We start from the raw sequence: 27,492 nt of genomic DNA, 5'->3' as shown, positions 1-27,492 counted from the left end.
GACATAGTGAATACGAGTTATCAAGTCCGTTTGTATTATTCGTAACTCGTAAGGTATAGTGATCAGGAGGTATCAAGCGCAGTTTGAACAGAAGGAAGGACAAGTGATTATGTGAGAGTAAAAACCCAAAAAAACAAATGTATTTATCAAACGGGTCACTTGCCAGATACCCAGTTTATTTTAAATCGGCCCATAACCCAACCCTAAAGTTTTAATTTTCTTTTAATTTTGACTTGCCGTTTATATTGCGGATCAGCGGGTCAATGGATCGACGGGTTGGGTGTTTTTAACACCCGTGCATACTTGTATGTAACATGATCCAACAACCCAAATTCCCTTCTCACGTGTACACGTGCCACGCACTTTTCCCTTCAATCTACCACACATGCCACCTCTCACCTTTATTCCCTCTTTCATCTTTTCTACCCCACCATTCTGTATGCAACGAGCCAATAATCACACTCCTCCATGCACAAATAAAGCTTCACCACCTCCATTGATCCTCTTTCCTCCTCCCGGGAAACCACTTCCTAAACAGATTCCGGATTTCCGTCTACCATTTCTGGTTTTCCGGGATCTAAAAACCGCTTTTCTAACACGAATAAAGGTGTCTGAACTTTCTACTGAGTTAAATCTAAGAAAAAATGGAGTCGATTTTGGCTAAAGCGTTGGAATACACGCTAAAGTATTGGTTAAAATCATTTACCAGAGATCAGTTCAAATTACAGGGACGCACTGCTCAACTTTCCAATTTAGGTTCATTTCTGCAATCAAATCGACCTTTTTTTTTTAAAAAAAAATTAAATTAAATTTTTTGATTTGTTGAATTGAGCTAGAGGAACGATGTATGAGCGACTAATGCGATCAATTTTGAGATACTTTTTGATTTTAATGTGTGAATATGAACTCTTTTTGGGTAGATATTGATGGAGATGCTTTACATTCCAGCCTGGGATTGCCACCGGCGATTCATGTTACGACAGCGAAAGTAGGAAAGTTGGAAATTGTGGTATGTGTTTTTAATGAATTGTTTGATTTATCATTATTTGATGAATTTTGATTGGAAAACAGTAATTAATTTGAATATTGTTTGAGTTTAGTTACCGTCGGTTAGCAATGTGCAAGTAGAGCCAATTGTTGTGCAAATAGATAGGCTTGATTTGGTTCTTGAAGAGAATGCAGATGCGGATACCAGCAGGTAATCATTGCTTTGTAGAATAGTCGCAATAATTTGACTTTTGCAAACTCTACTATGATTATTCCTAGCGATTTTAGGAAAAGAGTATAGTCATGAAGAACTTCTTAAATGCGTCTTATCAACTTTTGACAATTTCATGTGCTTATTATTAAATATATATTAATATTAATTGTGGAACTAATGCAAGATAAATGCTGCAGCTTATAAAATAATAGATAGAGGAAGTAGTTTACTTTTGTAAATATTTTAAGCATAAGTTAAGGAATGTTTTTGCAGTGCTCAGTCTACTAGTAGTTCAGGGAGGGGGAGCGGCTATGGATTTGCTGATAAGGTAAATCTGTTTATGTCTGCTGTTATTTAATATGGCTTTGTTTTTTGTACCTGAAAGAAAGTTTCGGGGAAGGTAAATATAGTTACGGGCCTTGAGGTACACCAGCTTCATTTATAAGACTAATAATAAGTGCATATTAGTTCAGATATGAGTTGAGAGAAGTTTAAATGGAAGTTCTTTTGGTGAAAAACAAGACTGCTTATATTATATGTGTGTGATTCGCAACCTAATTGATTTTGGTTAATGAATTTAGCTTAGAAAGTGGTGAGGTTTCTTAATGCTGCTTTTCTCTTCATCCTAAATGTTTCATACTGGCTAAATTCCAACTTGTTGAAGGTTGGTGCGGTACTCGAGCATTCTAAGCTTAATCTGTAATTGGTGTGTTCTTTTGTTGAGGTCTCTTTGTATAATTTATAAAGAAACTTTTTACTGTAATACTCCTTCCATCCCTTTGAGTTGGCACCTTAAAACTCAAAATTGTGAGTGTTTTTTGAGTCCCAAGATACAAACTCAAAGAAACTGAGGGAGTAATAGTTTTTGCGCGTTCTTGATCCCTAAATGAGGCAACCTTGTAAACTTGTGACAACTTGCTTGCCTGTTCCATAGATTTATGGATCTAGCTAATTTGATGCTGAAAGATCTGAAGAATTTGCTGCCGACAGATTATGTTACTATCCTTTGTTTTGTGCTTGGACACCATCAATAATATATAATCATCTCAAGCTTTGTCTGGAAAATGTTAATCTCATCTTCTGAGGGTTTGCGGGTGTTCAGTACTTTTTCATTGCCTAGTATGGCTATTGGTTCTTTTTGTAGAATATTGATCTAATGGAACAAGTCCACATTTACTAGGGATTGCTCACTTACTTCTATTAGGTTATTATTTTTGAATCAATGTTTGATCCCTACTAGGTAGTAACTACCTTAAAAGAAGATGCTGCTTTTATCCAACATAGTTTTCTTGCTATACAACAACTGCAGTGTTAGGGTTTGTTTAGTTAGGTTACTTGGCAATGTCCAAGGAAATCAAGTTCCTACATTGATGTGTTTTATAGATCAAGAAAATTGTTGAAAATTAGGAAAAATACTCATTACTCTCTTCACCCCGTATTTCTATGATGTTTTGGAGACGTGAGAGTAGAGGAATACTGGAAGCCTTGATGTATATTTTGAATAGAATTTTCATTTGTTTTCCGCTATTTATTTTAGTTTATGAATGCTCTCTTGAGGTGTGGATTTATGTTATATATAAGCCAATTACTGCGCTGCAATCTTATAGTAAAAATATTTAGCTTATGAAGACCATAATATTAGGGTGCAACAGCCACATACCTTCCACATTACCTGTGAAATTTGTTCCTCTAGTTCCTGTGATTTAAATTTTGTCACACGATCTTTCCTAAGTAAATCTAATTTTTTCTCGCCTTTCTTTTTACAAGGTTCTGCTGCAATCTTATGAGTCATGGTTGAACTTGGTATGCATTTAGAGTTGCATATGAAGTTGTATTCGTTCTTGTCTTTGTATTGAGGGGTTCTTTTGCTTCAACTTTCTCCAAATGTAATCCTTTGGTGTGCATGCATTTGGTAGAATAGGATTTCTGTGTCATAAGCATGGGAATATATTACATTATCGATTGACTATCTTCACTTTGAGCCTTGAGCCTAATCAAGTTACTAAATTGTGGTCCTCTACCAGCAATGCCAATTGTACGTGCTATTTATTTTCATCATATCTAATTGTTGTTGCTGCATTAGATTGCAGACGGGATGACTATAGAAGTACAGACCGTAAACCTTCTCCTTGAAACTCGAGGAGCTGGTTGTCGCCAAGGTGGAGCAACATGGTAGGCATCAATCTTTTATCTTTTGTACTAATGTCAAATTTTGTTGTTCGTCAATATTTATGAATTTGAATGATTGAGTTTTCCACTTTCATTTTCTGTTTTGGATTCATATCTTTGTCATTCTCTTGTTTTGTAGGACACCTCCTATGGCTTCGATTACTATGCGTAACCTTCTACTTTACACCACTAATGAAAATTGGGAGGTTGGTATACTTGATCTCTCGTGTTTTTGTCCCTTTCTTAATCTGAAGTAAATAATTATACTTGCACAACTTTTTGTAGGTTGTCAATCTTAAAGAAGCAAGAGATTTCTCCAGTAACAAGGATTTCATCTATGTTTTCAAAGTAATTATGCTAGTTTGCACGTCTTTTTAGATGGTGAAAGCTTTCAATTCCATTGATCATTTCCTTTTCCTCTGAAATGTCAAAATTTCTTGTGATGTTGATTATACATTTTTGTGTTTCTTGTGATGCTTGGGTTTTCTTGTTTGGCCTTTCAATGTTCTGGTTTTAACCGTTGGTGATTTTTTTCAATCTATTTTGTTGTCTTTTCTGCCAGAAACTTGAGTGGGGATCTCTGTCCATTGATCTCCTCCCTCATCCTGACATGTTTATGGATGGCCGTGTTCAAGAGGGAGCAAATAAGAGAGATGATGATGGAGCAAAGCGTGTATTCTTTGGTGGAGAACGCTTTCTTGAGGGGATATCTGGGCAGGCTTATGTAAGCTGTCATCTAGAAGTTGGTTGGGTGTTTATTTACTAGTGGTGTCTATAAGAAGTCACCTCTTTAGCATTTTGTCTGTTTTTCCATCAGATAACGGTACAGAGGACACAGCTTAATGATCCTCTGGGGCTTGAGGCCAGATTACATATAATTGAAGCTGTTTGTCCTGCTTTGAGTGAACCAGGTTAGAGATGTGCATTTTGATTTAGGTCCTAGATAATTATTTACCTTTCTGTTTAATTACCTACTATTCTGTTGAACAGGTTTAAGAGCTTTTCTCCGCTTCTTAACGGGATTGTATGTTTGCCTTAACAGAGGAGATGTTGATCCGAAGGCACAGGTTTTGCCTCACCTTGTATATTAGTTTAAAAATATAGGTGTATACTGCATAGCTGCTATTAAGTATGCTTTTTGTATCCTCAGCGATCTACAGAAGCAGCCGGACGTTCATTAGTCTCCATCATTGTTGACCATGTTTTTCTCTGCATTAGAGACACAGGTCAATTCTATCAAATTTGTTTACCTCTTTTTCATTTGCTGCGTGCGGTGCTGTTGTGCTAGAAGAATCTAATGGTTGTAGTGCATAAGATGAACATACCTTTCCCATGACATTTGCAGACTTCAGGCTTGAACTTCTGATGCAGTCACTCTGCTTTACTCGGGTATGTTCTTGTGTAACTACTGATGAAGTCTGGTTTTGGTTCTACATTGCATAATTTTGGGTGATGCCACTTTTTGGATCAGTCAAAATAGGAAACCGATTTTGATTTCTGCGTGCATTTTTTGTATAGCAGTGGCAAAAAGAAAACTCTTTGTCTTGAATGAAAGATTCATTGTTGAGGGATTGAGAATCCTTCAAAATAGCAAAACAGAGTATTCAACAAAAATATCAATTCCCAATCCTCATAAGCCCGATTCCTCTTTAATTTTTGTCGAATTTCTAGAGTCTGCTGCAGTCTTGCATCTTTATTATGAATCCAAAATCATACCCATCAAAACGGAGAAAATAATGGAGCTATCCATAGATTCCTTTTGATGAGCATGTAAAACTCACTGGGAATTTTTTTTGCATACCCAGCCAGGAACATGGACTAAAATGTGGCTGTTGACCGTTCCATTAAATATTGGCCTTTTTATAACCAATTTTGAGCGTACTTTTTGCAAATCCCACTACATGACTTGTAATAAAATCACGGAGTAATAACCATCATAAGTTATTATTCTAACACATTAGTCAACATAATATACTTCTTTTAATGTGCATTAGGTTTTAAAAGGTCCTTTATATGCTTTAATTTAAATATATGCTCCAAAAAAACTTGATTTACTATGATAAAATGTATATTTTCAAGTTAACATTTCACATTGAAATGTCCCAAAATGAGTCATAAGACCATAAGGTAGCGTCCGCGACATTATGATTGTTGCTGCAATTTTTAAGTAGGCTTTATGGAAAGTTTCATTTGTTGGTTTATACCATTGATAAGATAACAATCCCTGAATTTTGGTAAGCATGAAGTCAACTGTTGTTGTCTGTGGGGCTGGGCATTACTTATTTGCCAGATTTAAACTGCCAACCTTTGTTTGATGTGTACTGAGATGAAATCTATGTGTCACAGAGACATTCCACTACAACTCTGTTCAATATTGCATGCTGAATCAGATATAAATATCTCCAAGTTGGGCTATTGAATCATATTACTTCAAGTCATTGTAAAGCTGTTATTGTTATTCCGCTTAGTCTGTTATTGCTTCATAGTGCTGACCATTGTTTTGGGAATTTGAAGCATTTGCTTGTACGGATTTAGTGAATCATTTCTATGAGCGGGATATATTGCGTGGGTATGATGATGATGATTTAGTGGGTCATTTTCTGTAGCAGGATTTCTTTAGGTGTTAGGGCATACCGAAAGCATTGGTTAGGCATGTTGCTTCTCCTGAACTCCCCTGGTTGGACTGGTTGGAGAATCTATGTGACCAACTCGCTCTTTCTTGTGTGAATTGAGTGTTCTTGTTGGCACCTCCTTCCTCTCTGGTGTTGATTTTAAATGCAAGTAATATTATAGATATCTTTTTAGAACTTTTTTCCTTGCTACCTTTTAGATGTTATGAATTTGCTGGAAATCTAAGGTTGAGACTTTGAGAGGTAGCAAACAACAATAAAGCCATAACCACAACAATTGTATCAAACTGTCAATAACAATAACAACACATAAGTTATGGTAATTAAGTTGCTCATTTTCAACTGATAAAACTTCTCATTAATGTAATCAACAATAACAACACTTTTTTGGTTCTCAAGCTCATTTAGTGTTTTTTTTCTCTAATCCTCATTCCTCACAATTTAGGGCACTCAACTAGCTCTCACAAGCTCTCGTATGAGCTTCTCTCAAACCCTCTAAATGGAGAAATCTTTTAAGAGTATTACTCTTCTTAAATGGTGGCTCTTCCTGAATGTTCTTTCACTAAAACTTTGCTTGGAGGCTGCCCACATCTAATTCTCTCTCCAATTTGGCCTTTCGAATCTCCTCAATAGCTTGGAGTCTTTTAGAACTCCTCTTTAACTTCCTGTATCACTCGTTTGTCCAAGAATGACCCTCATAAGAGTATCTTCAGCCTTCACCTTGAGAGCAGCCATCTGAGCCATGTTCATTCGAGTACATGGACTGCTTATCCGAGATAATTGCCTCCCAATACTATTAATATTGCAATTTGGTTGCTAGTTTGAGTACATCTGCTGCTCGTCTAAGCTCTCCTGCTTCAGATTCTTGCTGAAATAGAAGAATATCATTTATATCACATTGAGATTGAGAATGTTCTCTTAAGATTGTGTTGGTTCAGCAAATTACTCCATAATCAGTGGAAATATAAAATTAGAAACTTTCTGTTTGAGCGGAAAAGTTCATGCACCCTGTTTATATTTGATTGTTTATTCATTTACCTTTATTTAAATTAACTTGCCATGATTTGTCAGCGCATATTTGTCCCCTCACTGATTGTCATCAACTAGTCTTGCTGTGCACATATTTCATCCTGACTTTTCCGAGTCTATTTGTTTGGGCTTCAGCTGATTGCTCTCATTATGTTTATCAGACAAGCATATCAGATAGAGAAAGTTCCAAAAATTTGACTCAAGTTATAATTGGTGGGCTTTTTTTAAGGTAAACCTCAATAATTGATTTTTATTTCATTATTTGTAATTTTCGGTTCTTATCATGAACTACATTATAAATACTTGTAGAACATTTTGCTCTTTGAATATACTTTCTTATATTCCAGGTTGTTTATTTAATTTATAAATCACCTTAGGTTGTTGGATGCCTAGACTGTTCAATGCCTTTATCTTGTTGTTGTGTATCCTTTTATATTATCTAATTATATCTTGAAGTGGAAACTCAAATTCTGTATGCTGTTGTGTTGCATTTTTGAGATCATACCATACTAAGTGTTTATTTATCAATTTTTTTTTAATATCATTGAAGTTTTGTGATTACGCCCTTTGTTTATGTGAGTTAGTCCCTCACTCACCTATATTAGGGCTTTTTAGAGTTGGTGCAGCAAATTCACTAGGTGAACCAATATATTTGTCCTTTGTCATGTCATCAAGTGTTTGGTTCTTTTGGTTCTTATTAAATTTATATTTGTTTTCATGTTTGTTGTATTTAATTGAATTGCAATGGCATGTTGTGGATCTTTGAATAAATTTTTCGAGGCTTGGAAACTGTCTTTGAAAATTCAAGCTATACGTCTAATGTCCATTTTGTAGTGTTTACATAAGTATCATGGCTGCTGATTGAGCTTTTCTAGATTGTCTGATCAATCCTCCAATAGAAATGTAAATAATATTTATAAAACCGTAGAATACATGATGGCTGGCGTGGATGGGTTGGAAAAAAGAGAGAGAGAGAGAGAGGGATGGGGGTTAGGATTGATGGTTGAGCAGAAAAATTTGGAAGTGGATGGAAAATTGATTCCAACTAGACGGGGCAATATTTTGTGTTTTTCATCTAGGCCATTAGATTACTATTTGGTTTTCTTTTTTTTTTTTCCCGCGTTCATTTGCTAAAAGAATTTTGATATAAAAATCTGTGTATAGGGTTTATTTTAATTTCGACTGAAAGAGAATATGGGTGAAATCTTAGATTTCTTTGTTGTTTTTATATTTTCAAAAACTTAGTAGTCATTAGATTGCCTTAGTGTCACTTAAGTGTCTCCCCGCTTAGTTGGCAGTTGGAGGATTATGGGATAAACCCTGCCACACACACCAAGAACAATACAAAAGAACACAGAAAAATTGCACATATGATATACCATAGAGCTTCGAGTGCTATGTAAACTCCCACACAACTTAGAGTGTTGTGTAAAGTCCTTTATTTCTGAATTCTTCCTTTAAGTTCTACACATATCCCTTACAATGAGAGACTATCACTATTTATAGAAACCCTCCCGAGACTTAAGACGCTAGGGCCTTCAAATAATATAAAAGCCCGACTAAAATACAATAAACCAAATAACAACCCAGCCCAATATTAACAAAACATCTATTATTTCTTTTGCCCCTTCACTGGTATGTCTTCAATATAGCTGGTGCCGTAGGTGTTACAGATTAATGGGGTTGGATGTACCCCACTTTACTTTATAGTAACAAAGAGCATTTAAGTAATCGTAAACACATGTTGTAAGAACTTGCTTGCAAAATATTATAATGACGGTGATCAACAACATTATCAAACCCTTGCCGTCATCCTAGTGGGTAGATGGATTGGTGGCATGAGCTTCATGATCCAATATCTTCCCCACTTGTGTTCCTTCATTCGTTACTACCAAGTACTAAGCTGCTTTTGACAATCCACTTTCTTCGTACTCTATTCATTCTTATTTTATTCTTTTCATTTTCCTCAAGAGTAATTTTCACAAAGTTTTTCTCATTATGAATCTTTCTATTTTGAGACGTTTTTAAGGCAAAAATAACCTTATTTTTCTGAACACAATTTTACTTAAAAGAGAATCACGTATCTATGATTTCTATTTTTATTTGTACTCCTCCCTTTATTGAATGTTAAGACTTTCCATTTTTATCTCTCCTATACAATTTATGATTTCAAAGGACCTAATAATTTCTCCCAACATTCAACAATCACATAACTTTAGAATCTTTAACACTTTATAACCCTCTTTGGTTTCTTCCCACGTTCCAAATTGGATGAAAAAATAAGATCAAAGAGAGTATCATTAATTACACCCCCAAGTGGCCATTGGCCTTCCTCTAACTGCTTTCAAAATCCACTGTTGACACATATATGGAACTCCAAATTCCAAGCTTCCATCTAATATCTAAGTTCTATCCCTTGGAGTGTTCTCACATATCCATCTTAAGATACACTTATCTATTCTATTAAGGCCTTAAATTTGGACCAATATATAAAGGAAAATTTCTTGGCCGATGTATATAATTTTTCTTTTGAACCTAGAGGTATGCTACACCCACTCAAAAGGCCAGGGGCTCCTCTCCACACGTAGCCTTGATCCCGTGGCTCTGACTCACATACTCACTTCTTGCTCAATGCAAGTGACTAGTGAAAGCTTAAATGACAATGGTGGTCCTTATTATCATGTGTAGTTTGTCTTACAGGTATCAAGTTAAAGAAATATGGAAAAATCAATTACAGTACTTGATTGAACATAGATCCCATTTTCGACAACTATGAGAGCAGAACTCTGACTTTAACTCACACTTGGTGAGGTTTAGAGTGGTCTATTGTTCAGAGCTAAAGAAGAAAAAGTTCATTTGCTTTCCCCAATTTCATTATTGCTGGAGTAAAAACACATTTAAAAATTCATTAGGCAACCAATCGAAATCTATACAGCAAGGAAAACATAAAGGAAAATGTGTATTTTAAAGCAAATATAAGTTTTATAGTCCCATTTCATAGGCAAATGCAAATTTGGGGCTAGGAGTTTTATACATAGGTTCAAGTGGAATTATTTAAAACCTGGCAAAAGTACCCATTTAAGGAGACTTCCCCCATGAATATATTATCTGATGGGATCGGGCCCAAGCAAGAAATTAAAACCAATAACACACTGCGGAATCAGGAAAAGAAAAGGATGGAAACAAAACTAACACACATTTATAAGAAAACAGAAAACCCCAAACACGAGCAAGAATGACAAATTCAAAGGGAGTAATGTTCAAACACCAAGAAAGTTGTCTAAGACGTCATAGGGAAGAAGGAATTGTTGAAGGAGATGCAATATTTTGGAAATACCAATTTGAAATGGGGACCAACAAGGGAGGAAATATGGGTGAAGATCATCAAGCAAACAAACAGAGCCATGAAAGAGAATAAGAAGAGGTGTCAAACAACGAAGAATAATATATGGAGGATGACATTGGAGAAGAAGAAACAGAGGAAAACCAGATTAATGAAGAAGTCTCGATGGAAACAGAGAAGAGGATTTCGTTAGAGGGGCTATTCGGATGGCATAGGATAGGGGCCAAGCTTCTATGGGGGATACAAAAGGACCAATTTTGTATTTACGCAGTTCAAATGTCTTATAGAGGAGGAAGCCTAGGTATCTTCAAAGCCATCCATACTAAGTGTGTATTCTAGAAATACTGACACATCCTCAATAATTTGTAGTAAGCTGGGATGGGAGCTAATCTAATGCATGGGTGGAAAATGGAAAATTTGGTGGAAGAGATAGAGATTAGAGAATTAAGAAAGTCATCTAGTTCAATCAATTACGGGGCATTATGGAATAGGATGGGAGGGTGTAGTAGATTAGATAAATGAAGATCGTTTTGTAGTATGTGGGGGGGTTGGGGAGGTGGGAGAAAAGATTAGGAACTGGACATAGGTATTTTGCAAGAAACAAAATTAAGCAATGTAACAGCTCTTGAGAACTATATGGGAAGAGAGATGGAAAGATTGGGCCTTTTTGCAGGAGGGGTCATCATAATATGGGATACCAGAGTGGCTACAATTAAAGAGATTCTGATGGGGTGTTTTTCAAATTCAGTCCTCTTAGAACTCACATGGAAGGGTTTTTTTTTTTTTTTTTGTTCTCATTAGTATATGGGGCTCCAAGACCCAGGGGGAGAAACATATAACGTTTTTTAGGCCCCAATCTTATGTTCTTTTTTAGAGGAAGGATTTTGATTGTTAAATCATGTTTGAGAAATAATTTTATCTATCTTTTGTCCCTATATAAGGCCCTAGGATCTGTTGTTGGAAGCTTAAAGAGGATGACGAGGGATTTTCATTGGAAAGGAATAGGACGTTCAAAAATGGACCATTTGATCAGTTTGGAAAGAATTAAGCTTCTTGTTGAACAAGGGGGGTTGTAGGGATTTGAGGGCAAAAAATACAACGTTATTAGGGAAGTGATTGTGGAGATCACCGCGGGAATCAAACTCTTTGTGGGACAGGATTATATGAAGCAAATTTGCTTCAACTACATCCTTTTGGGAAGGAAAAGCTAGTCCAACATTCACTTGTCTTGGCCCTTCGAAGTTAATTTCACAGTATTTCATTCCTTTTTATCTTTTACTTCTTTAAAAGTTAGGAGGGGTAATATCATTAAATTTTGGGATGATGTTTGGTTGGAGGTATTCTCTTTCAAAGAACTTTTCCCTAAATTATATTATTTTTCGTCAAAACACAACTTGCCGCTTATGTAATTTTATTCTTGGGTGGGGGATAACAATTAGATTGCCTGAAACTTATCTTTCAGAATGATCCTTTAGAGAGGGATATCCTATTGGTGGTTGAGCTATTAGATATTTTTAAAATTTTTGTCCATCAATTGAATCTGGTTCAAGAATCAGATTCCTATTTCATGAAAATCCTTCTCTTGGTTTCCCATCCCCATAGACCCCTTTCTTTTCCTCTGGCTAAATCCCCATTGGTTTTTTTTTTTTATTTTTTTATTTTTTTTTTATAATTTAAAAATTCTTTTTTTATGTTGTGAGAATGGAGAAGATACTGATCATATATTCTTCTATTCAAGATAGCAAGAGAACTATGGCAAAGGTTGTTTTAAATTTGGGGTGAAGAATGCGTTGCTACGAGGATTGAAGATTTTCTTTTGATTAACCATTGTGGTATGGGATGAGATAATGATCTTAAATAGATGTGGGTGATTTGTTCTTTTACCATTCTATGGTCTATATGGTTAGAAAAGAATATGAGAATTTTCGATGATCGATTTTTGGGATTCCTCATCCCATTGATGTATTTTGTTTCATTAATAAAAAACTTCCTTGACAAAAAAAAAAGTTAGTGCATTCTGCTAAGAGATTACATTTCCAATTTTTGATGAATAACTTGAACTGTTTGCTAAAATAACTTCTGGTGTTTCATTGTCTACATATTGTTTTATTTCTGTGTACTACTTTGCTTACTGAACTTTGAGATCTGTTAATTATCAGAAAGAACATCAGAACTTTCATACTGGTAGACAGAGTCACAAGGCAACTGGTTCTAAATGTATTTAATGTGTCGAATGCGGGTTGCCACTGATATAAAAATCTGGATGTCAATTACTCAAGTCTTTTGGTAGTTTACTAGTTATATTAATTTTCAATCTTTTGCAGTGAAAGTTTGAATGGCTTCCCTTTTCCTGTTGAATAGGAAAAAGGTGGTCTTTTTTATCTCACAGTTGTGAGCTGCTTACTGCTTACCCTTGTTAGATGGGACTCACTTCGAAAGTTCGTCCGTAGACCTATGCTTATAGCTACGCTAATGGCATCAAAGTTTCAAAATTGAGCCTTTACTAATGATGCTATTTAACTTCATAAATGTGATGTTCTTGTGAATTTTCACCATGCAGGGATACTTTTTCTAGACCTCCATGCACTCTAATACAACCATCAATGCAGGCACTCAGAAAAGATTTGCAGAAGATTCCTGACTTTGGTATCAGTACTTTTGTTTTTGTGTACTTTTTCTTTGAAAACTTGTCTTGATAACATCCAAATTTGGACTATATATTTGTATATATCCTACTCTTGAAATCGCTTCCAATAAGACTTGTGGGATAATTTACGTTTTTAGCTGCAATCCTGAATCCTGATTGGCAGACAATGCTGCAATATTTTCCAGGGAAACCTCTCCATCTGGTGGAGCAAACAAAATGAAAAGTCCCCCATGGAAGGAAATAGTTTAAGGACCCCCTCATCTTGTCTCAGCTACAACATTACTCAGTAAGCACCAGAGATTGCATCATCTCTTGCCTGCAAACTCTTTTGATCTTCCTGTTCTTTTGTTGTAGTCTATTCATTTTCCCTCTTGCCATGTGTGCCTCCCTTGTTTTTGCCCTTCTCTCACACTTCTACTTCTGGCTACTTTTTCTTCCTGTCTCTTCCCATTTTGCATTTGCTGTGAAAATCGTTTCTTCCGTATCTTTCAGTCATACATGAACAAATATTTAAATAAGCTGGGGGAAGATGGAGACAATATGAACAACAAGGGAGATATAGAGCTTGAGGTGGCTGGAGTGTGCATAGGGGAAGGGATTGAGCCTGTTGCCCCTGGTCAGAACAATGAAGTTGAGTGGATTGGGCGTTTCATAGATTCTTTTACCTTCTGTTGAATATTTTTAAAATAGTTTCTTATTTTGATCTTTTTTCTTGCCGAATATTCCCAGTTCTACTAGTGTTATAGTTTTAAATATTCATAGATGAGAGTGCTTGTCACACTATCATGACTTATGTCTACGGAAAGCTGTCCATTGGTGGGTTATACTCTCATTAACTTCTGATTGCAACTCCTTGTTGTTTGGGCAGCAAAGGACTTCTCTCCTCCAATATACCCGCTGGGTGATAAACATTGGCAAGTGAATGAAGGTGCTTCATTTATAAATATCCATTCTCTGCAGGTGACACCTTCACCAGCGCCTCCATTGTTTGCATCACAGACAGTAATAGCGTGTATGCCTCTTATGGTATGATTTGTTTTCTGTTATCTTAAGGTTTTCCAATCAGATATGTTTTTTTTGTATTTTAATTCTTGTGTTCTCTTCTTCTTGTGCAGATCCATCTTCAGGAAGAGTCCTGTTTGAGAATATGTTCCTTTTTAGCTGATGGAGTTGTTGTCAATTCTGGTTCTGTCCTACCAGATTATTCCATAAATTCTATGATGTTCACTTTAAATGAACTAGATCTTACAGTTCCGCTAGATTTCGCTAAGGCAGCTAATTGTGCATTCAGTAGCGAAACTGGATTCCAGAATTCGGTGTCTGAAGCCAAGCTTCACATTAAAAATTTGTTTTTGTCTGAAAGCCCGGTTCTTCAAATGCTTGTGCTGGATTTGGAGAAAGATCCTGCTTGTTTTTGTCTCTGGGACAATCAACCTATTGATGCTAGTCAGAAAAAATGGTCTGCTGGAGCATCATACATAAATTTGTCTCTTGAAACATCTGACATCCTAGGTGGTCAGAAAAATTCTTCTTCCTGTTCTATGAGATCATGGAGATGTGTTGAGGTGAAGGAAGCTTGTGTTGAGGTAGCTATGGCAACTCTAGATGGTAGCCTACTAGTTCATGTCCCTCCTCCTGGGGGTATTGCTAGAATTGGTATTGCTTGTAAACAATATTGCTCTAATACTTCGGTAGAGCAGCTGTTTTTTGTCCTAGATCTCTATTCTTATTTTGGAGAAGTAAGTGAAAAAATAGCGTTAGTAGGAAAGAATGATAAATCGACAATCCGAAGAACAGAATCCTGGAACGGTGAGTTGATTTCTAAGGCTCCAAGCGATACTGCTGTGAGCTTTACCATAAAAGACATACAATTAAAATTTGTTGAGGATTCAAACAATACTACTCCAGGGAAGCCTTTGGTTCAATTTATTGGTGAAAATCTGTTTATTAAAGTAGGTCACAGAACACTTGGTGGCGCTATTGCTATATCATCCACTGTACGTTGGGAAACTGTGGAAGTGGATTGTGTAGATGTAGAGGATAACTCTTTAACCGACAATGATACAATTTCAATTGCCTGTACAAATGGGTCTCCATTGTCTGAAAATGGACATCCACAGCTCAGACCTGTGTTATGGATTGAACATAAAGATGAAAGTCGTTCAAGTGGAAAGGCAATGCATTCTGCCTTCCTTGATGTTAATATTGTGCATGTTATTCCTTCTCAAGCTCAGGATGCTGGTTGCCACAGCTTGAATGTGTCAGCTTGTATAGATGGTGTTCGGTTGGGTGGAGGGATGAACTATGCTGAAGCCTTATTGCATAGATTCGGAATTCTTGGGCCTGGTGGGGGCCCTAGTGAAGGGCTATTAAAAGGGCTAGAGAACTTGTCTGCCAGTCCACTCTCAAAGGTGTTCAAGGCACCGCCTCATTCTGTGGATTACGTTAAAGAAAGTATGAGATATGTCTTGCTAATATGTTTGTATTGTATTCATCTAGTACTTCAATTCATGCACATCATATCTCCTTTCCCTTGATCTTGCTAATCTCCGAGCTGTCTTGCTTGGCTTTGTCAGTGTGACTATCTTTAATAACACAATCTTTTTGATTTGCAGATGGAACATGTGAAAGTAGCCATGAAACTATTCTCTCTCACTTAGGAAGGCCAGATGATGTGGATGTGTCGGTTGAGTTGAGAAATTGGTTGTTTGCTCTGGAAGGGGCACAAGAGACAGTAGAAAGCTCATGGTCAGATAACCGTGTAAATGCTAATAGGGAAGAAAGATGTTGGCATTCTTGTTTTAAGAGCTTGAAGATTAAGGGAAAAAATGATCTGAAGGACTCACTGGATTGTATTGTGAAGTCTAAGGTTCACAAATATCCAGTGGAGCTAATAACGGTGATGATTTGTTCTTTATTCTTTTTTTTACCGAAACAGAAAATCCCTAATATTTAGAGAAATTATTGTGCATTTCGAGTAAAAAATGTAACTTAATTTTTTCTTAATATCCTGGAACTGAGCATCTGCGTCTATCATGACAGCTTTGTTTTTTTCATCTGAGAACTTTCTAAACACTTAAACTGATAAGTGACAAAAATCCTTTCATTTCTTTTTGTGTAACTTCAGGAAATTGAGGGTAGTTCTTGCTTCTTATCAGCGTTGAGAAGTCAATAGTCTCGAAATTTTGAAAATAAAGCGAGTTAGATCTGCTGATTATGTTTCTGTTCAACATTCTTTGATTAGTTTAAACCTTTTGAACTTTCTGAGTGGCTTAGTTAGTATCATCCTCTACTTGTCATTCATAGTATCAGAGTACAATAACTGATCTGTAACTTGTGCAGATTGGCGTTGAAGGTTTGCAGACTTTGAAACCTCAAGTCCAGACTGCCAGCTCTACCGTGCCGTCTCCTGCTAGAAGTTCTGGATTAGCAGATATGAAGAAAGCTGGAGGGGTAAATGTGGAAGTTCGTATGGTTGTCTCTGAAGATGACTTTGGTGACATAACAGGCGACTGGACAATCGAAAACCTTAAGTTCTCTGTTGATAACCCGGTATAAATATCCAATATTATCAGTATCAGCGTGTAAGTAAAGTGATGTCTGATAGCCATTGGTTTCAGTATTCATTGTTTATCAACTGCATTCTGCAGATTGAGGCTGTTGTTACCAAGGATGAGTTGCAGCATCTTACCTTTCTTTGCAAATCTGAAGTTGATTCTTTCGGAAGAGTGGCTGCTGGTGTCTTGCGGCTTCTGAAACTAGAGGGTTCAATTGGTCAAGGAGCCATCAATCAGCTAAGCAACCTAGGTAAATTCTTAATTTCTGTGCGGCAGCTCAATTTTATATCACAAAATGACGCAACTTAAGGGTTTGATGCGCAAAGATATGTATTTGTAAAATAACCTGAGGGTTTGCATTAGGGGGAAGGGAGAATTAAAGATTTGAAGGACTAGAATAATGGAGTGCATAAACCCATTTAGTGGCACTAAATTAGGGGATTGTAGAAATTTGGACCTTGACATCAAGTCTGAGAACACACATTACTTTAAAAGGTAGAGCTAACCTATTTTTCGGACTCGTTTATTGCAAGATGGTTGAGACTTGCTCTTCCATACAAAAAAATCTAGGTGGCTTATGTGAATTTGGAGAATGGCCTTCAGAGTTCTTCTGCAATGAGAAAGTACCGTTCTAACTGATGACATTACATGCCAATTGGAATGGTATTTTCTATGAATTCAAATTGTTGGCAGATGAAGTGAGCTCAAGAGTACAATATTGTTGAAATGGAAGTGAGGATGCTTTGTTTCAGAGCGCAACTATACAACACATGATTACCAACAAAGCATCCTGGTTATTAATCCATGATAAAGCTTTTAATATCAGATGCAAATCAAACTTGAATGCCAAATGATGAACTAATCAGCCTTTCAATGACAACACGTGAATACCATTTGCATAGCATCACTACCGTGAAGCACATCAATGAGTGAAAATTGGATATCCATATAAATAAATTGATCAAACTAAAAAAAAGTTGTAAATTTATATTGAAAGCAGGTATAATCAGTATAGAAATTTGTTCCAAATCAAGTGCTTCCTCTTACCCTAGAACAAGAGAATTGGCAACTCTGAGTTGAAATGATTATCACCAAATTGATAGAAGACATAGTACACTGACGGCCTTTCCTAATTCTACCACTGCTCCTATGCTTTGACTCTTACTGGGTATGTTGTCCTGTTGCTCCCTCAAGTCTGCTAAAGCTTAGCCACGAAGGGTCCTGTCTTCCCTCAATGGTCTTCCCTGTTTCATGGGGCTTCTTTCTTTTCCAAGCATATTATCTTCTCCAGTCTCCTTTGTTAATTACTGACCTGGTTCTGATGAGACCAGGAATTCAGGCAGTTGCTACCTTGGTTTTAGTGAGATCAGAAAATTAGGGTCCCTTGTGTTCTTATTTCTCATAGATATACATGGGTGGTGCACCTTGAATCCGTTCTCCCTTGTAACCACTATTGATGAATGACTTAATTAAAATGTTGATAAATAATTATCAAATAACTAAATTAAAATATTAATAATAATTATCAGAATATCTTGAGGTTAAAATATTGTACACTTCACTATCACTAATCCACTATAGGGTTGGATTAGATCCTTTAACAGTCAGGTTGAGAAACCTCAGCAAGACCAACCTGGAAAAACAGCAGAGGGAAAGATGAATATAACAATGAGGGCTCGATACTTTGTTCTTATAATGATGACTAGTGTTAATGGAAATAACTGATGAATTGATGAGAAAAAAAATACATGATGCCATATTATCTGCAGAATGGCGTCAATATTATTTTTTGGGTTTTCCTACTTAGTGGTCTTATAAGGTGTATGCTACATTGCTATGTTATGGACAAAAGTAGCTTGAGTAGAAAGAAAAGTCTTAGTGGCATTTTCTGGAAAAGTAACAATAATGGGATTGATAGATTGCACTTATTAAGAATAAGAATGTACTTGATTGGTCTATTCCTCACTTGATTCGCCTAAAATAATCAAATCACTCCTCGCTCTCCCCTCCTTTAGCTCAGTGCCAATTGTACTTCTTTCTCTTCCAAGCCTTTCTCCACCGCCACCATCCCATCCACCACTGCCACATGCCACTGCCTAGACCACAAGTAATAAGTGGAAGCCCCAACACTATGGCCAAAGTACAAACTTTATAAAAACCGTCGATAAACAATTTTATCTTTTGGGGCAGGGAGATTATAGTGCAAAAATACAGTTTTGGTCACGGTCGCAGAATGGATTTCGCGGTCAATGTGACCTATGTTTGGATTGTGGCGAACTCAAAAACCTTTATAATATGGTTACAATATAGTGATGTGGCCTTGTTTTTGCACTATGAGGGAATATAACTGGTTTTGGTGCATATGTAAAATGTGGTCACGATCGTGGTTACGGAACGGTGATGTGATAATGAGAGTGATGCGGTTATCCTAAACGCCAACATATTAGTCGAACCATAAGATATCCCTTGATACGGACCAAAACACATTTTTACACTTTTACAACGGAAGATGGTTGTTTTTTGAAAACCTTTACAATGCGGCCGACGCGATGCAATTCAGCCTTGTATTTACACTATGTTTTGTAGGAAAATATGGATGTATATCTGATTTTGGTATCTATCTATAACTGTATTTTTTTTTAAACATTGCCGTTATCGGTTACTTGTAATAACTTGTTGGTGACTTTAATGGCGGTGGTGATGGGACATTCGGCAAGAGGGACCCCGGTGATGACTTATATGTTCTAATTTTTGTTTTCCTGTGTCCAAAGTGGGTGGGGCAGAAAATAGAGACTGGGGAAATATTGAGCGATATTTTTATTGGGGTAATTGGGGGATTGAGGAATTTTTTGAGCTTTTAATTGCAACATATAAGGGGTTCTTATTAATTGTATTGAGAAGATTGTACTTATGTTCGAGTTGAGCTGTTATTTATCGAGATTGAAAGTTGCTTTCTGGTTTTCATTAGTTAGGATCTCAAGCCCATTTGCTCACGAGGGACATGCTCGTTTACTTCTGGCAAAGATTTTGTTTTGACAACTTTGGTTCCTTGAAGTGAACTTATTTTTGCTGTTTTCAATTGTCTTTCTTTGCAAATATTCATTTTTACAAACTTAAACTGATTCAATCTTATTTTTCTTCATTGCAAGTGATAATTAAATTTTCACTGTAGTGCAGCTTATTTTTGCTGCTGATTGTTAGGATTGAAATCATACTATTTCCTATCTCATCTTTCATTTCAATTTTACTTACTAAGTAATCAGTATTCTTTCTGTGGCATGCATTGCAGGAAATGAAGGCCTGGACAAAATTTTTAGCCCTAGACAGCTCACTTGGGGAGAAAATGCTGTCTACGAGCGTAGCTTTTCTTCTAGTGGACTGGGAAATAGCACTCGAAATAGCCCTCACACATCAATGAAAACCATAATTTCATCACTCGAGAAGGAAGTTGAGGATATGGAATCCAAATATTCTGCCCTGATTGCCGACATCAGTGGATCAGAAACTTCATCACAGCACCTTGATCGTGCCAAAGAAATAGGCCAACACATTGAAAGTCTTCAGCGGTTATTGAAACAGTTGAAAACTCAAGGTTAGCTATTATTTATTTCATTAGTTTTTGTACAAGATCTGGAAACAGGGGCAAATTCCCCTGTTTGGTAAAATTTTGATGATTTTTTTATGTATATATAGTCATATATATTATCTGTATACGAATCGAGTGTGTTGACTAAAAGATAATAAGTAGCACTCACAAAGTTTTTGTATTTTGACTGAAATTTTGCACTTGGCAAGAATGGAAAATACAAATATAGTCGACTTTTTTCTGCATTTAAATTTGGTTTACAACAATTTCCTGTCTTCTATCTAAGTAGGTGGTTTTGGTGATCGCCATTTTTTCCCTTTTTTTTTCTCCAATTAGTTTTAAACTCGTGTCAAGCATGGTAACTAAAGAATTCGCAGTATCATATTACTCTTCTGTTTTATTGTTTTCGCTACTATGTGAATATGTGAGTGTATTTTTTTGTTGGATATTAGTGAAAGAATAAGCAAAACAATAAAATTACTGAGTGGAAGATGTAAAAAAAGAGATTGCATTTGTGAATAAGATTAAAAAAATGTAAAGGTTATAGACTAATAGAAAAGTATCAAAATTGATGAAATAGTTCAGAAGAAATTTATTGCAAATTGTATGGACGAAACGAAATAGTGTATGATAATATGATATAATATAAATGAATATATTAGTTTAGTACCCTTTTGATGCACGGTGATAGTCATTCTTTGTTAAACGATGCCTCAACATAAACATTTTTTTAAAAATTTGAAGCACAACAATAAAAATATTTTTTTGTTGCGTGTTTCATCGAAAGGAGTAATCCGTGGCAAAACCCACAAGAAATCGCATTAAATAGATTTCTCTTGGGCCACTCCCGTAAGAGATGAGCTTAAAACAAAAGACATATATGCCGATAATTTGTATTAATTGGATTATTTAATCCATATACTAAACACGTCTTACGTTGCGATATTCTCATATAAAAATTTGTGATTTGTCTTTTCATCAATTACCAAACCTTAAGCTTTGCTACCTTTTTTAATTAAATTACTAAATTGCCCTTAAATTTATTATAAATTGTAAAATCGACCATTATTATTACTAAACTAAATTCGTAAATAATCATTAAATTAAAATAAAAAATATTAATTTAAAAAAAACAATTTTTTAAAATTGAAAAATAAACCTAATCACAAGTTTTGTGTTGAAATTTGATACATGATCACTCTTTTGGAGAAAACTTTTGATAGGAAAATCACATTACTGTAATGTTTGTGGCATTAGAACCTAGACTTTAAGTTCTTTCCAATGATATATTATGTGCCCAATTCCGATAACTGAGCGGCAAAAGATGATCGTTTAAAATTTGTTTGTGTTGAAATTTGATATATGTTCAACATTTTGGCCATAACTTTTTATAGAAAAAATCGTATTAATGCAACATTTGTGGCATTAAAAACTAGAATTCAAGAGCTTTCCAACGGCATATTGCATGCCCAATTCTGACAATCAAGCGAGAAATGACGACTGTTTAAAGTTTGTAGTGATTTCGATTTTTAGTCGTCCGCAATCGGACAGCGGTATGGTCGCATAAAATGCGCGATCAGACTACGGCGGAGTTGCGCATTTTACGCGACCGTACCGCGGTCCGGTTGCGCGTTTTGCACGGCCATACCGCAGTTCGGTCGCGCGTTTTACGCGATCATACCACGGTCCGATTTCGCGCGATTGAAAATCGAAATCACTGCAAACTTTAAACGATCGTCATTTCTCGCTTGATTGTCAAAATTGGACATATAATATGCTGTTGGAAAGCTCTTGAAGTCTAGTTTCTAATGCCACAAATGTCACATTAATACGAATTTTTCTATAAAAAGTTATGGCAAAAAATGTTGAACATATATCAAATTGCAGCACAAGCAAATTTTAAACGATCATCCTTTGTTGCTCGGTTATCGGAATTGGGCATATAATATATCACTAGAAGATCTTGAAGTCTACGTTTTAATGCCGCAAATATTGCAATTATGTGATTTTCCTATTAAAAGTTATAGCCAAAAGAGTGAACATGTAGCAAATTTCAACACAAGCATTTTTTTTTGAAATAAACAATCGTTATCGATGCTTACCGAATCATTTTGGTGATTATTTTCATTTTCCATAGTATTTCGATATTGAATTTTAGTTTAGAAAGTTTTCTTAGAGAGAAATTTGAGATAAAGTGATGAAATTTCATAAAGGGCAATATTGAAAGCTTACCACGATTGCCTCTCTCCAATGTTTTTATTTTTTTTAAAAAAAATTTGAATCGATTCCGAAGCTTACTGAATCATATTGATGCTCTTTTTTGTTGGCCATAATTTAATTTTTAATTTTAGCTTGTTTTAGTTCAATGAGTGTTCGAAGAGAGTTTTTAGAGAAATATTATTAAAGGTTTGAAAAGTAACTCAGGGCAATCTTGAAAGTTTAATATTATATAGGAGGTGGCGACAAAATGAAAAGAGCTACGAACTATAATAACGCTCAACTTTCTGAACAACACAATAAGAGTCCTTATTTGACTCATGTCTTATAACATAATGTACTTTACAAAGCAAGACTAGCAAATGCACACAGCACGCTGAACAACACAACGACTCATAAGAAAACGGGTACTATGTTGGGACGACCTTGAACTCGGTTTGATAATTCGAGCTATCAAAACACCATTAAATTTCATCGTCCCAAAACTTCTGTTAGCAGAGCTTGAAACCAACAAATACTAGTACCATTACAAACTCAATATATAGCAATCATCTTGCAGAAGGCACGAACTTATTAAGCAATCTATAAAGGACACTCTTGTTGGCTGCAACTGCAACAAAAAAGCACATTACACAAACAACAATGGCAGTCCACAAACAATCACGAGACACTACGGTGTAGACTCCAGACATAAATGCCACCAGTGTTCCATAAAGCGATTGCTGCAGTAAAAAGACACTGCCATCAACTAGTACGAGCGCTTTATCTGGATCACAGACCATGGCCCAAATGAGACAGAACAAGACTAACATGGAGCAACACATTGCATAGGTATCTGATAACAAGAACACTATAAAGGCTGCTTTTTTCGCTAAAATCACATATCCATCATCATTATACCCTCCTGGGATTGTGAATCCTGCTGCAAAGGTTATTGTGGCTAGAAGAGCTGCAACTACTGATAGTGTGGTGCGTACCTCTGCCAAGTTTGTTTTCAATGGAATGTAGGTCGTTTTTATTCTTGGATTCATGTTAATACGCTTGCACATTGCATCCTGCAACGTATGTGTAGTAGAGACTTTTAGTAAGCCATTAAGCGACGGTATTCAATCGGAGAAGTACAAGTTGACACTAGTACAAGGTACATAGTTTTAACATCCATCAATAAAAATTACCGGGTTTTTAATAACTGTTTTTGAAGTTCTTTCAACTACAAGTCTGGTAATTAATTGGAGAATTACAAAGTTTTTAGACTTAAAGAGAGCAGTGTAAGTGTAGAATGCATCAGTTCTACACGACTTTGTCCAACAAAGACAACAAAAATGTTGAGGTTGATCATAAGACTTACCCAATCGGGGAGTTCATCACATAGTTTAGCTAGCAAGTCCATAGGTGTCTCACCCGTATTATCCTTGATGGTCCAATCAATACCATGAGTACCTAGAAGCAGCTCAACAAACACAATATCCTTTCGTTCTATAGCTCTATGCAATGGTGTTGCACCTTCTGAATCAGTCGCATTCTTCAGCTGCCCCATCAATGGAATTTCAAATACTTTTTGATATTCCTCTCTGCTTTTGAACTTGAAGTGGTGAAGCGGTGTATCTCTTTGCTCAGAACAAAGCTGTCTAAAGTCACCAGCACGGTTCATGAACGCGAGAAAAGCATCCAGATGTCCAGCTTTGCAGGCTCTGATCCAGGCATAAGGAGCACTAGTTATGCTAGAATGGCACATAACCATGTTCATTAGTTCTATGTCGCCAGCTTCTGCTGCAGCATCAAGAGGTGCTTTCCCATCTTCATCTTTCATGTCCATCACACCTGGACCTAGCATTTCAACAAGATACCCCGCCATACCTGAGGGATTACAGTTAAACAAAAGGCAGAGTTACTTCGTGGGTAAATCGATAAATTCCAAAGGTGCCCACTTTCGATCAAGACTGATGATTTTAATCTCCATTAATAGACTAAAAATCAAATATATAGTTCATGTTATTAAGAAGGGCAAAAGAAATAAAGAGCACTTGTACCAGGGCATTTGGAGGCAATATGCAAAGGATTTTTCCCTTTTGGACCGCCAAGTAGAAAGGGACCTGTCCCATGATGAAGAATTTCTTCAACAATATTAGCCCTTCCACATTCCACTGCAAGGAAGAGTGGACTTTTGCCCTGAAAATTAGGAATACCTGCCAATCTTGAATCTAAAGACAACAAATAAAGTACAATATCTTCTCCACCGCGCTCTATGGCCAAATGTAGGGGTGTTTCCTCCCTATAATTCTGATGTAACCATGGAAACTCATGTAGTTGTCCTCCATTCGGATCAAACAATTGACGGTAAGTATCAATTAGGAGTTTTAGGACTTCTACTTTGTTAGAGAAGATAGCACAATGCAAAGGATTGTTACCGAAGATGTTTCTAAGGCAGAGTAAATAGTTGTAATCTGCACTCCAATTTGAGAAAACTTTATCCTTCAAAAGACACTGCAGTGATGCCAGTTCACCTCTATGCGCCCACTCGTGAAGGAACATCTCTCCTCTTGAATCACTTTTTTTAAATAGTTCTGGATGCTTTTGAAGAAGTTTCATGGCTACTTGTTCTAGAAATTATATTCAAAGTAAAGAAAAAGATACATCAGGAAAATCTTAAGGTTAACGGATAAGTCTTCAAACAATGCAACAGTTGAAACAAATTTAAACATCAAAAGATGATCTTCATTATATTGCATGAACAAGTGTAATGGTTATGCTTGTTCTCAGACCCAAATTCGACCCTATACTCAAATTTTTCTCCATGACCACAAGGGAACAACTCCCTCAATTTCTATAATTTATGGTGACAAAACTTAGATGGGAGAACTTGTGTCTAATGCTTGGAAGATTAGTATTAAATTTTTTAAAAGCTTTCGAATTTGTCAAAAATTAAAGCTTATTTAGATGATTTTGCCAAAGAAAAATTTGAAATTTTTTAATGATAATGATAGGTTTGAAACGAAAAGGATATAGTATGAAGGATTGACTAAATAGCATGAATTTCCGCTTACCATTACAACAATAACAATATCAAAGTCTTAATCCAAAAAAAAAAATTGCTAATGATCAAGGGATGTGAGTGTGACTAAGTTTTACTGAGCTAATTGTCACTACTCTACCGTTCACCCTCCTCTTTTATCCGACTTGAGACCAATAATAAGCGACAAGCACTCACGGGCCGAGTTCCCACTTACCATTAACATGGTAAAAAGCATGGCACAAAGGTACGTTGGATAAGGTGGTCTGAAACGAAGCCACCATTCTTAAGCACTAGTTGATCATGTGGATTAGTATCCAAGTAAAACTCCAAAATAGGTATCTCATATTCCAAAAAGGATAAAATTTAGAGGTATCTTGCCTCCTTTGCCAAGACACTCATGAATCTTATTTTCACTTATATTGTAATTGTAGATATATATTCCTATTTTCCTTTTTGAGTCAAACAAAAAAGTGGCTTGGACCCATAAACAAAAGCACACATCTTCAAAGTATATATAAATACAAATTCTAATTAGTTCGAACTCATTCCATCTCAATTAGTCAAGGCATAGAGTTTTGTATATATTTTCATTAAAACTAAAAGAACCAGAACAACAAACTATGAGTCAAGACTTCCTGCTTGAAAGTGAGAAATTCCCCTCTAAGTTATATACTTTCTAAAGTTGAAATTACTAGATATGAACGCATACTCCTTTATGGGTTTGAGTTATCGCCTACCTTCTCTTCTCAACCATAATGATATTCTGAATATGATGATGATGGCAACTTCTTATTTGACACTATTCAATATAATATTTCCAGCTTTTTATCTTAGAATTACGCGCATAATAAAAATTATAATACGAATCAAACAAGACAAAATGACTAAGTTAATATTACGTAAATATACACGAATCAATAACTATTAACTATGCAAGATTAAGTACTATTCCAACAAGAAAAAATAAAAAGAAAACCATAGCTACAAACCTGTGATAGCAGAAACACCATGAAGAAGCGTTTTATTGTTATACACATGACCAAGACTATAACAACAATCTGATTCCAATATTCGTAGCGCAATTGATTCAACCCCATTATGAACAGCATCATAAAGTGGACTCTTGCCGTCAAAATCATCTATACTACACAATTTTTCCAGATCTTGTTCTAGAATTAACGCTGCTACTTCTTCATGTTTACACACTATCGCCGTATGCAAAGGGGTTTCTCCGTATTGTGCTGATCTTGCTATCCATGGCGGATAAGGGCACTCATCATTATCCTCCATTTGCCTAAAAGAAACCCTAATTTCCAATCTAGTTTCAACATTATTGTTCTTAATTTCATCCCTGATTATAAGTTTTGAAAGTGAGTTGTAAGATTCGATTAGAAGTTTAGCTATTTGAAGATGGCCTCGTCCTGCGGCTATGTGAAGTGGGTTTCTGCCATTTATGGCATTTTGTTGGCAAATGAGTAAGATTTTTTGATGGGGTTGAAGAAGAGAAGTCTCCATAACTTGAGAAATGAAAGAAAGATGGTCATTTTCTGCAGCAATATGGAGGATATTATCATGGGTATCTGTTGTTAGAGCAAGAAGATCATATTGGTTTAAGGGTTTAGTAGGGTTTTGGATGAACAAGTGTGGGTTTCCTGTTAATGCTGCTTTATACAAGTTTGGATCCATTTTTGTGGGAGCTAAGATAGTGTTTAGTGTTAGTGTTTAGTGGTTAATTATTATGCTCCATTTTTTAAAGACTAATAATGTTCTTAAGAAGTCAAAGGAGGAGGCGATTGAAAGAGGGAAGACCTTATTGTGTGTTTGGTTTAAAAAAAAAATTACTTTTTTAAATGTGTTCATAAAATTACATTAAAAAGAAAAATGGTTATTTTTGAAGGAAGTTAGGAGAGGGTATTATTCTATGCTTTAATTGAATTAATGTAAAAAAAATATACATATGAGATTAAAAGAATTTAAATATATAGATGATATTAAAAGAATGTGATAGAATTTTATTTTAAATAAAAAATGCTAAATAAGTTGAACAAATTAAAAGTGAAAATGATCCAAACTGATAGGAAAAAAGAGGTATTAAAAAAA

At 35.8% G+C, this 27,492-nt stretch overlaps 2 protein-coding genes across 2 annotated transcripts; one reads left to right on the top strand and one right to left on the bottom strand.

Moving 5' to 3' along the window:
• The first annotated feature begins 369 nt into the window (after nucleotides 1-369).
• Nucleotides 370-20,432, top strand: LOC130807247 (uncharacterized). Its single transcript, XM_057672401.1, has 20 exons — nucleotides 370-756; nucleotides 921-1,009; nucleotides 1,101-1,198; nucleotides 1,475-1,529; nucleotides 3,285-3,373; nucleotides 3,510-3,576; nucleotides 3,656-3,718; nucleotides 3,933-4,094; nucleotides 4,188-4,281; nucleotides 4,361-4,437; nucleotides 4,521-4,596; nucleotides 4,716-4,759; nucleotides 7,191-7,258; nucleotides 12,933-13,018; nucleotides 13,888-14,045; nucleotides 14,135-15,473; nucleotides 15,635-15,918; nucleotides 16,362-16,571; nucleotides 16,670-16,826; nucleotides 19,866-20,432. Exons 1-20 carry the CDS (start codon nucleotides 645-647, stop codon nucleotides 20,171-20,173), a joined length of 3,636 nt encoding a protein of 1,211 aa, XP_057528384.1. The 5' UTR covers nucleotides 370-644; the 3' UTR covers nucleotides 20,174-20,432.
• A 2,231-nt stretch (nucleotides 20,433-22,663) lies between these two features.
• On the bottom strand, nucleotides 22,664-27,181 carry LOC130807246 (uncharacterized). Its single transcript, XM_057672400.1, has 4 exons — nucleotides 26,382-27,181; nucleotides 24,410-24,979; nucleotides 23,728-24,236; nucleotides 22,664-23,434 (listed from the first exon to the last, which is right to left on the bottom strand). The coding sequence occupies exons 1-4, from the start codon at nucleotides 27,076-27,078 to the stop codon at nucleotides 22,928-22,930; spliced, it is 2,283 nt and encodes a 760-aa protein (XP_057528383.1). The 5' UTR covers nucleotides 27,079-27,181; the 3' UTR covers nucleotides 22,664-22,927.
• Between the last annotated feature and the right edge of the window lie 311 nt (nucleotides 27,182-27,492).

Source organism: Amaranthus tricolor, chromosome 3, assembly GCF_026212465.1.
Source record: "Amaranthus tricolor cultivar Red isolate AtriRed21 chromosome 3, ASM2621246v1, whole genome shotgun sequence".
NCBI classification, from domain to species: domain Eukaryota; kingdom Viridiplantae; phylum Streptophyta; class Magnoliopsida; order Caryophyllales; family Amaranthaceae; genus Amaranthus; species Amaranthus tricolor.
This window is presented reverse-complemented; position numbering and strand designations above follow the sequence as displayed.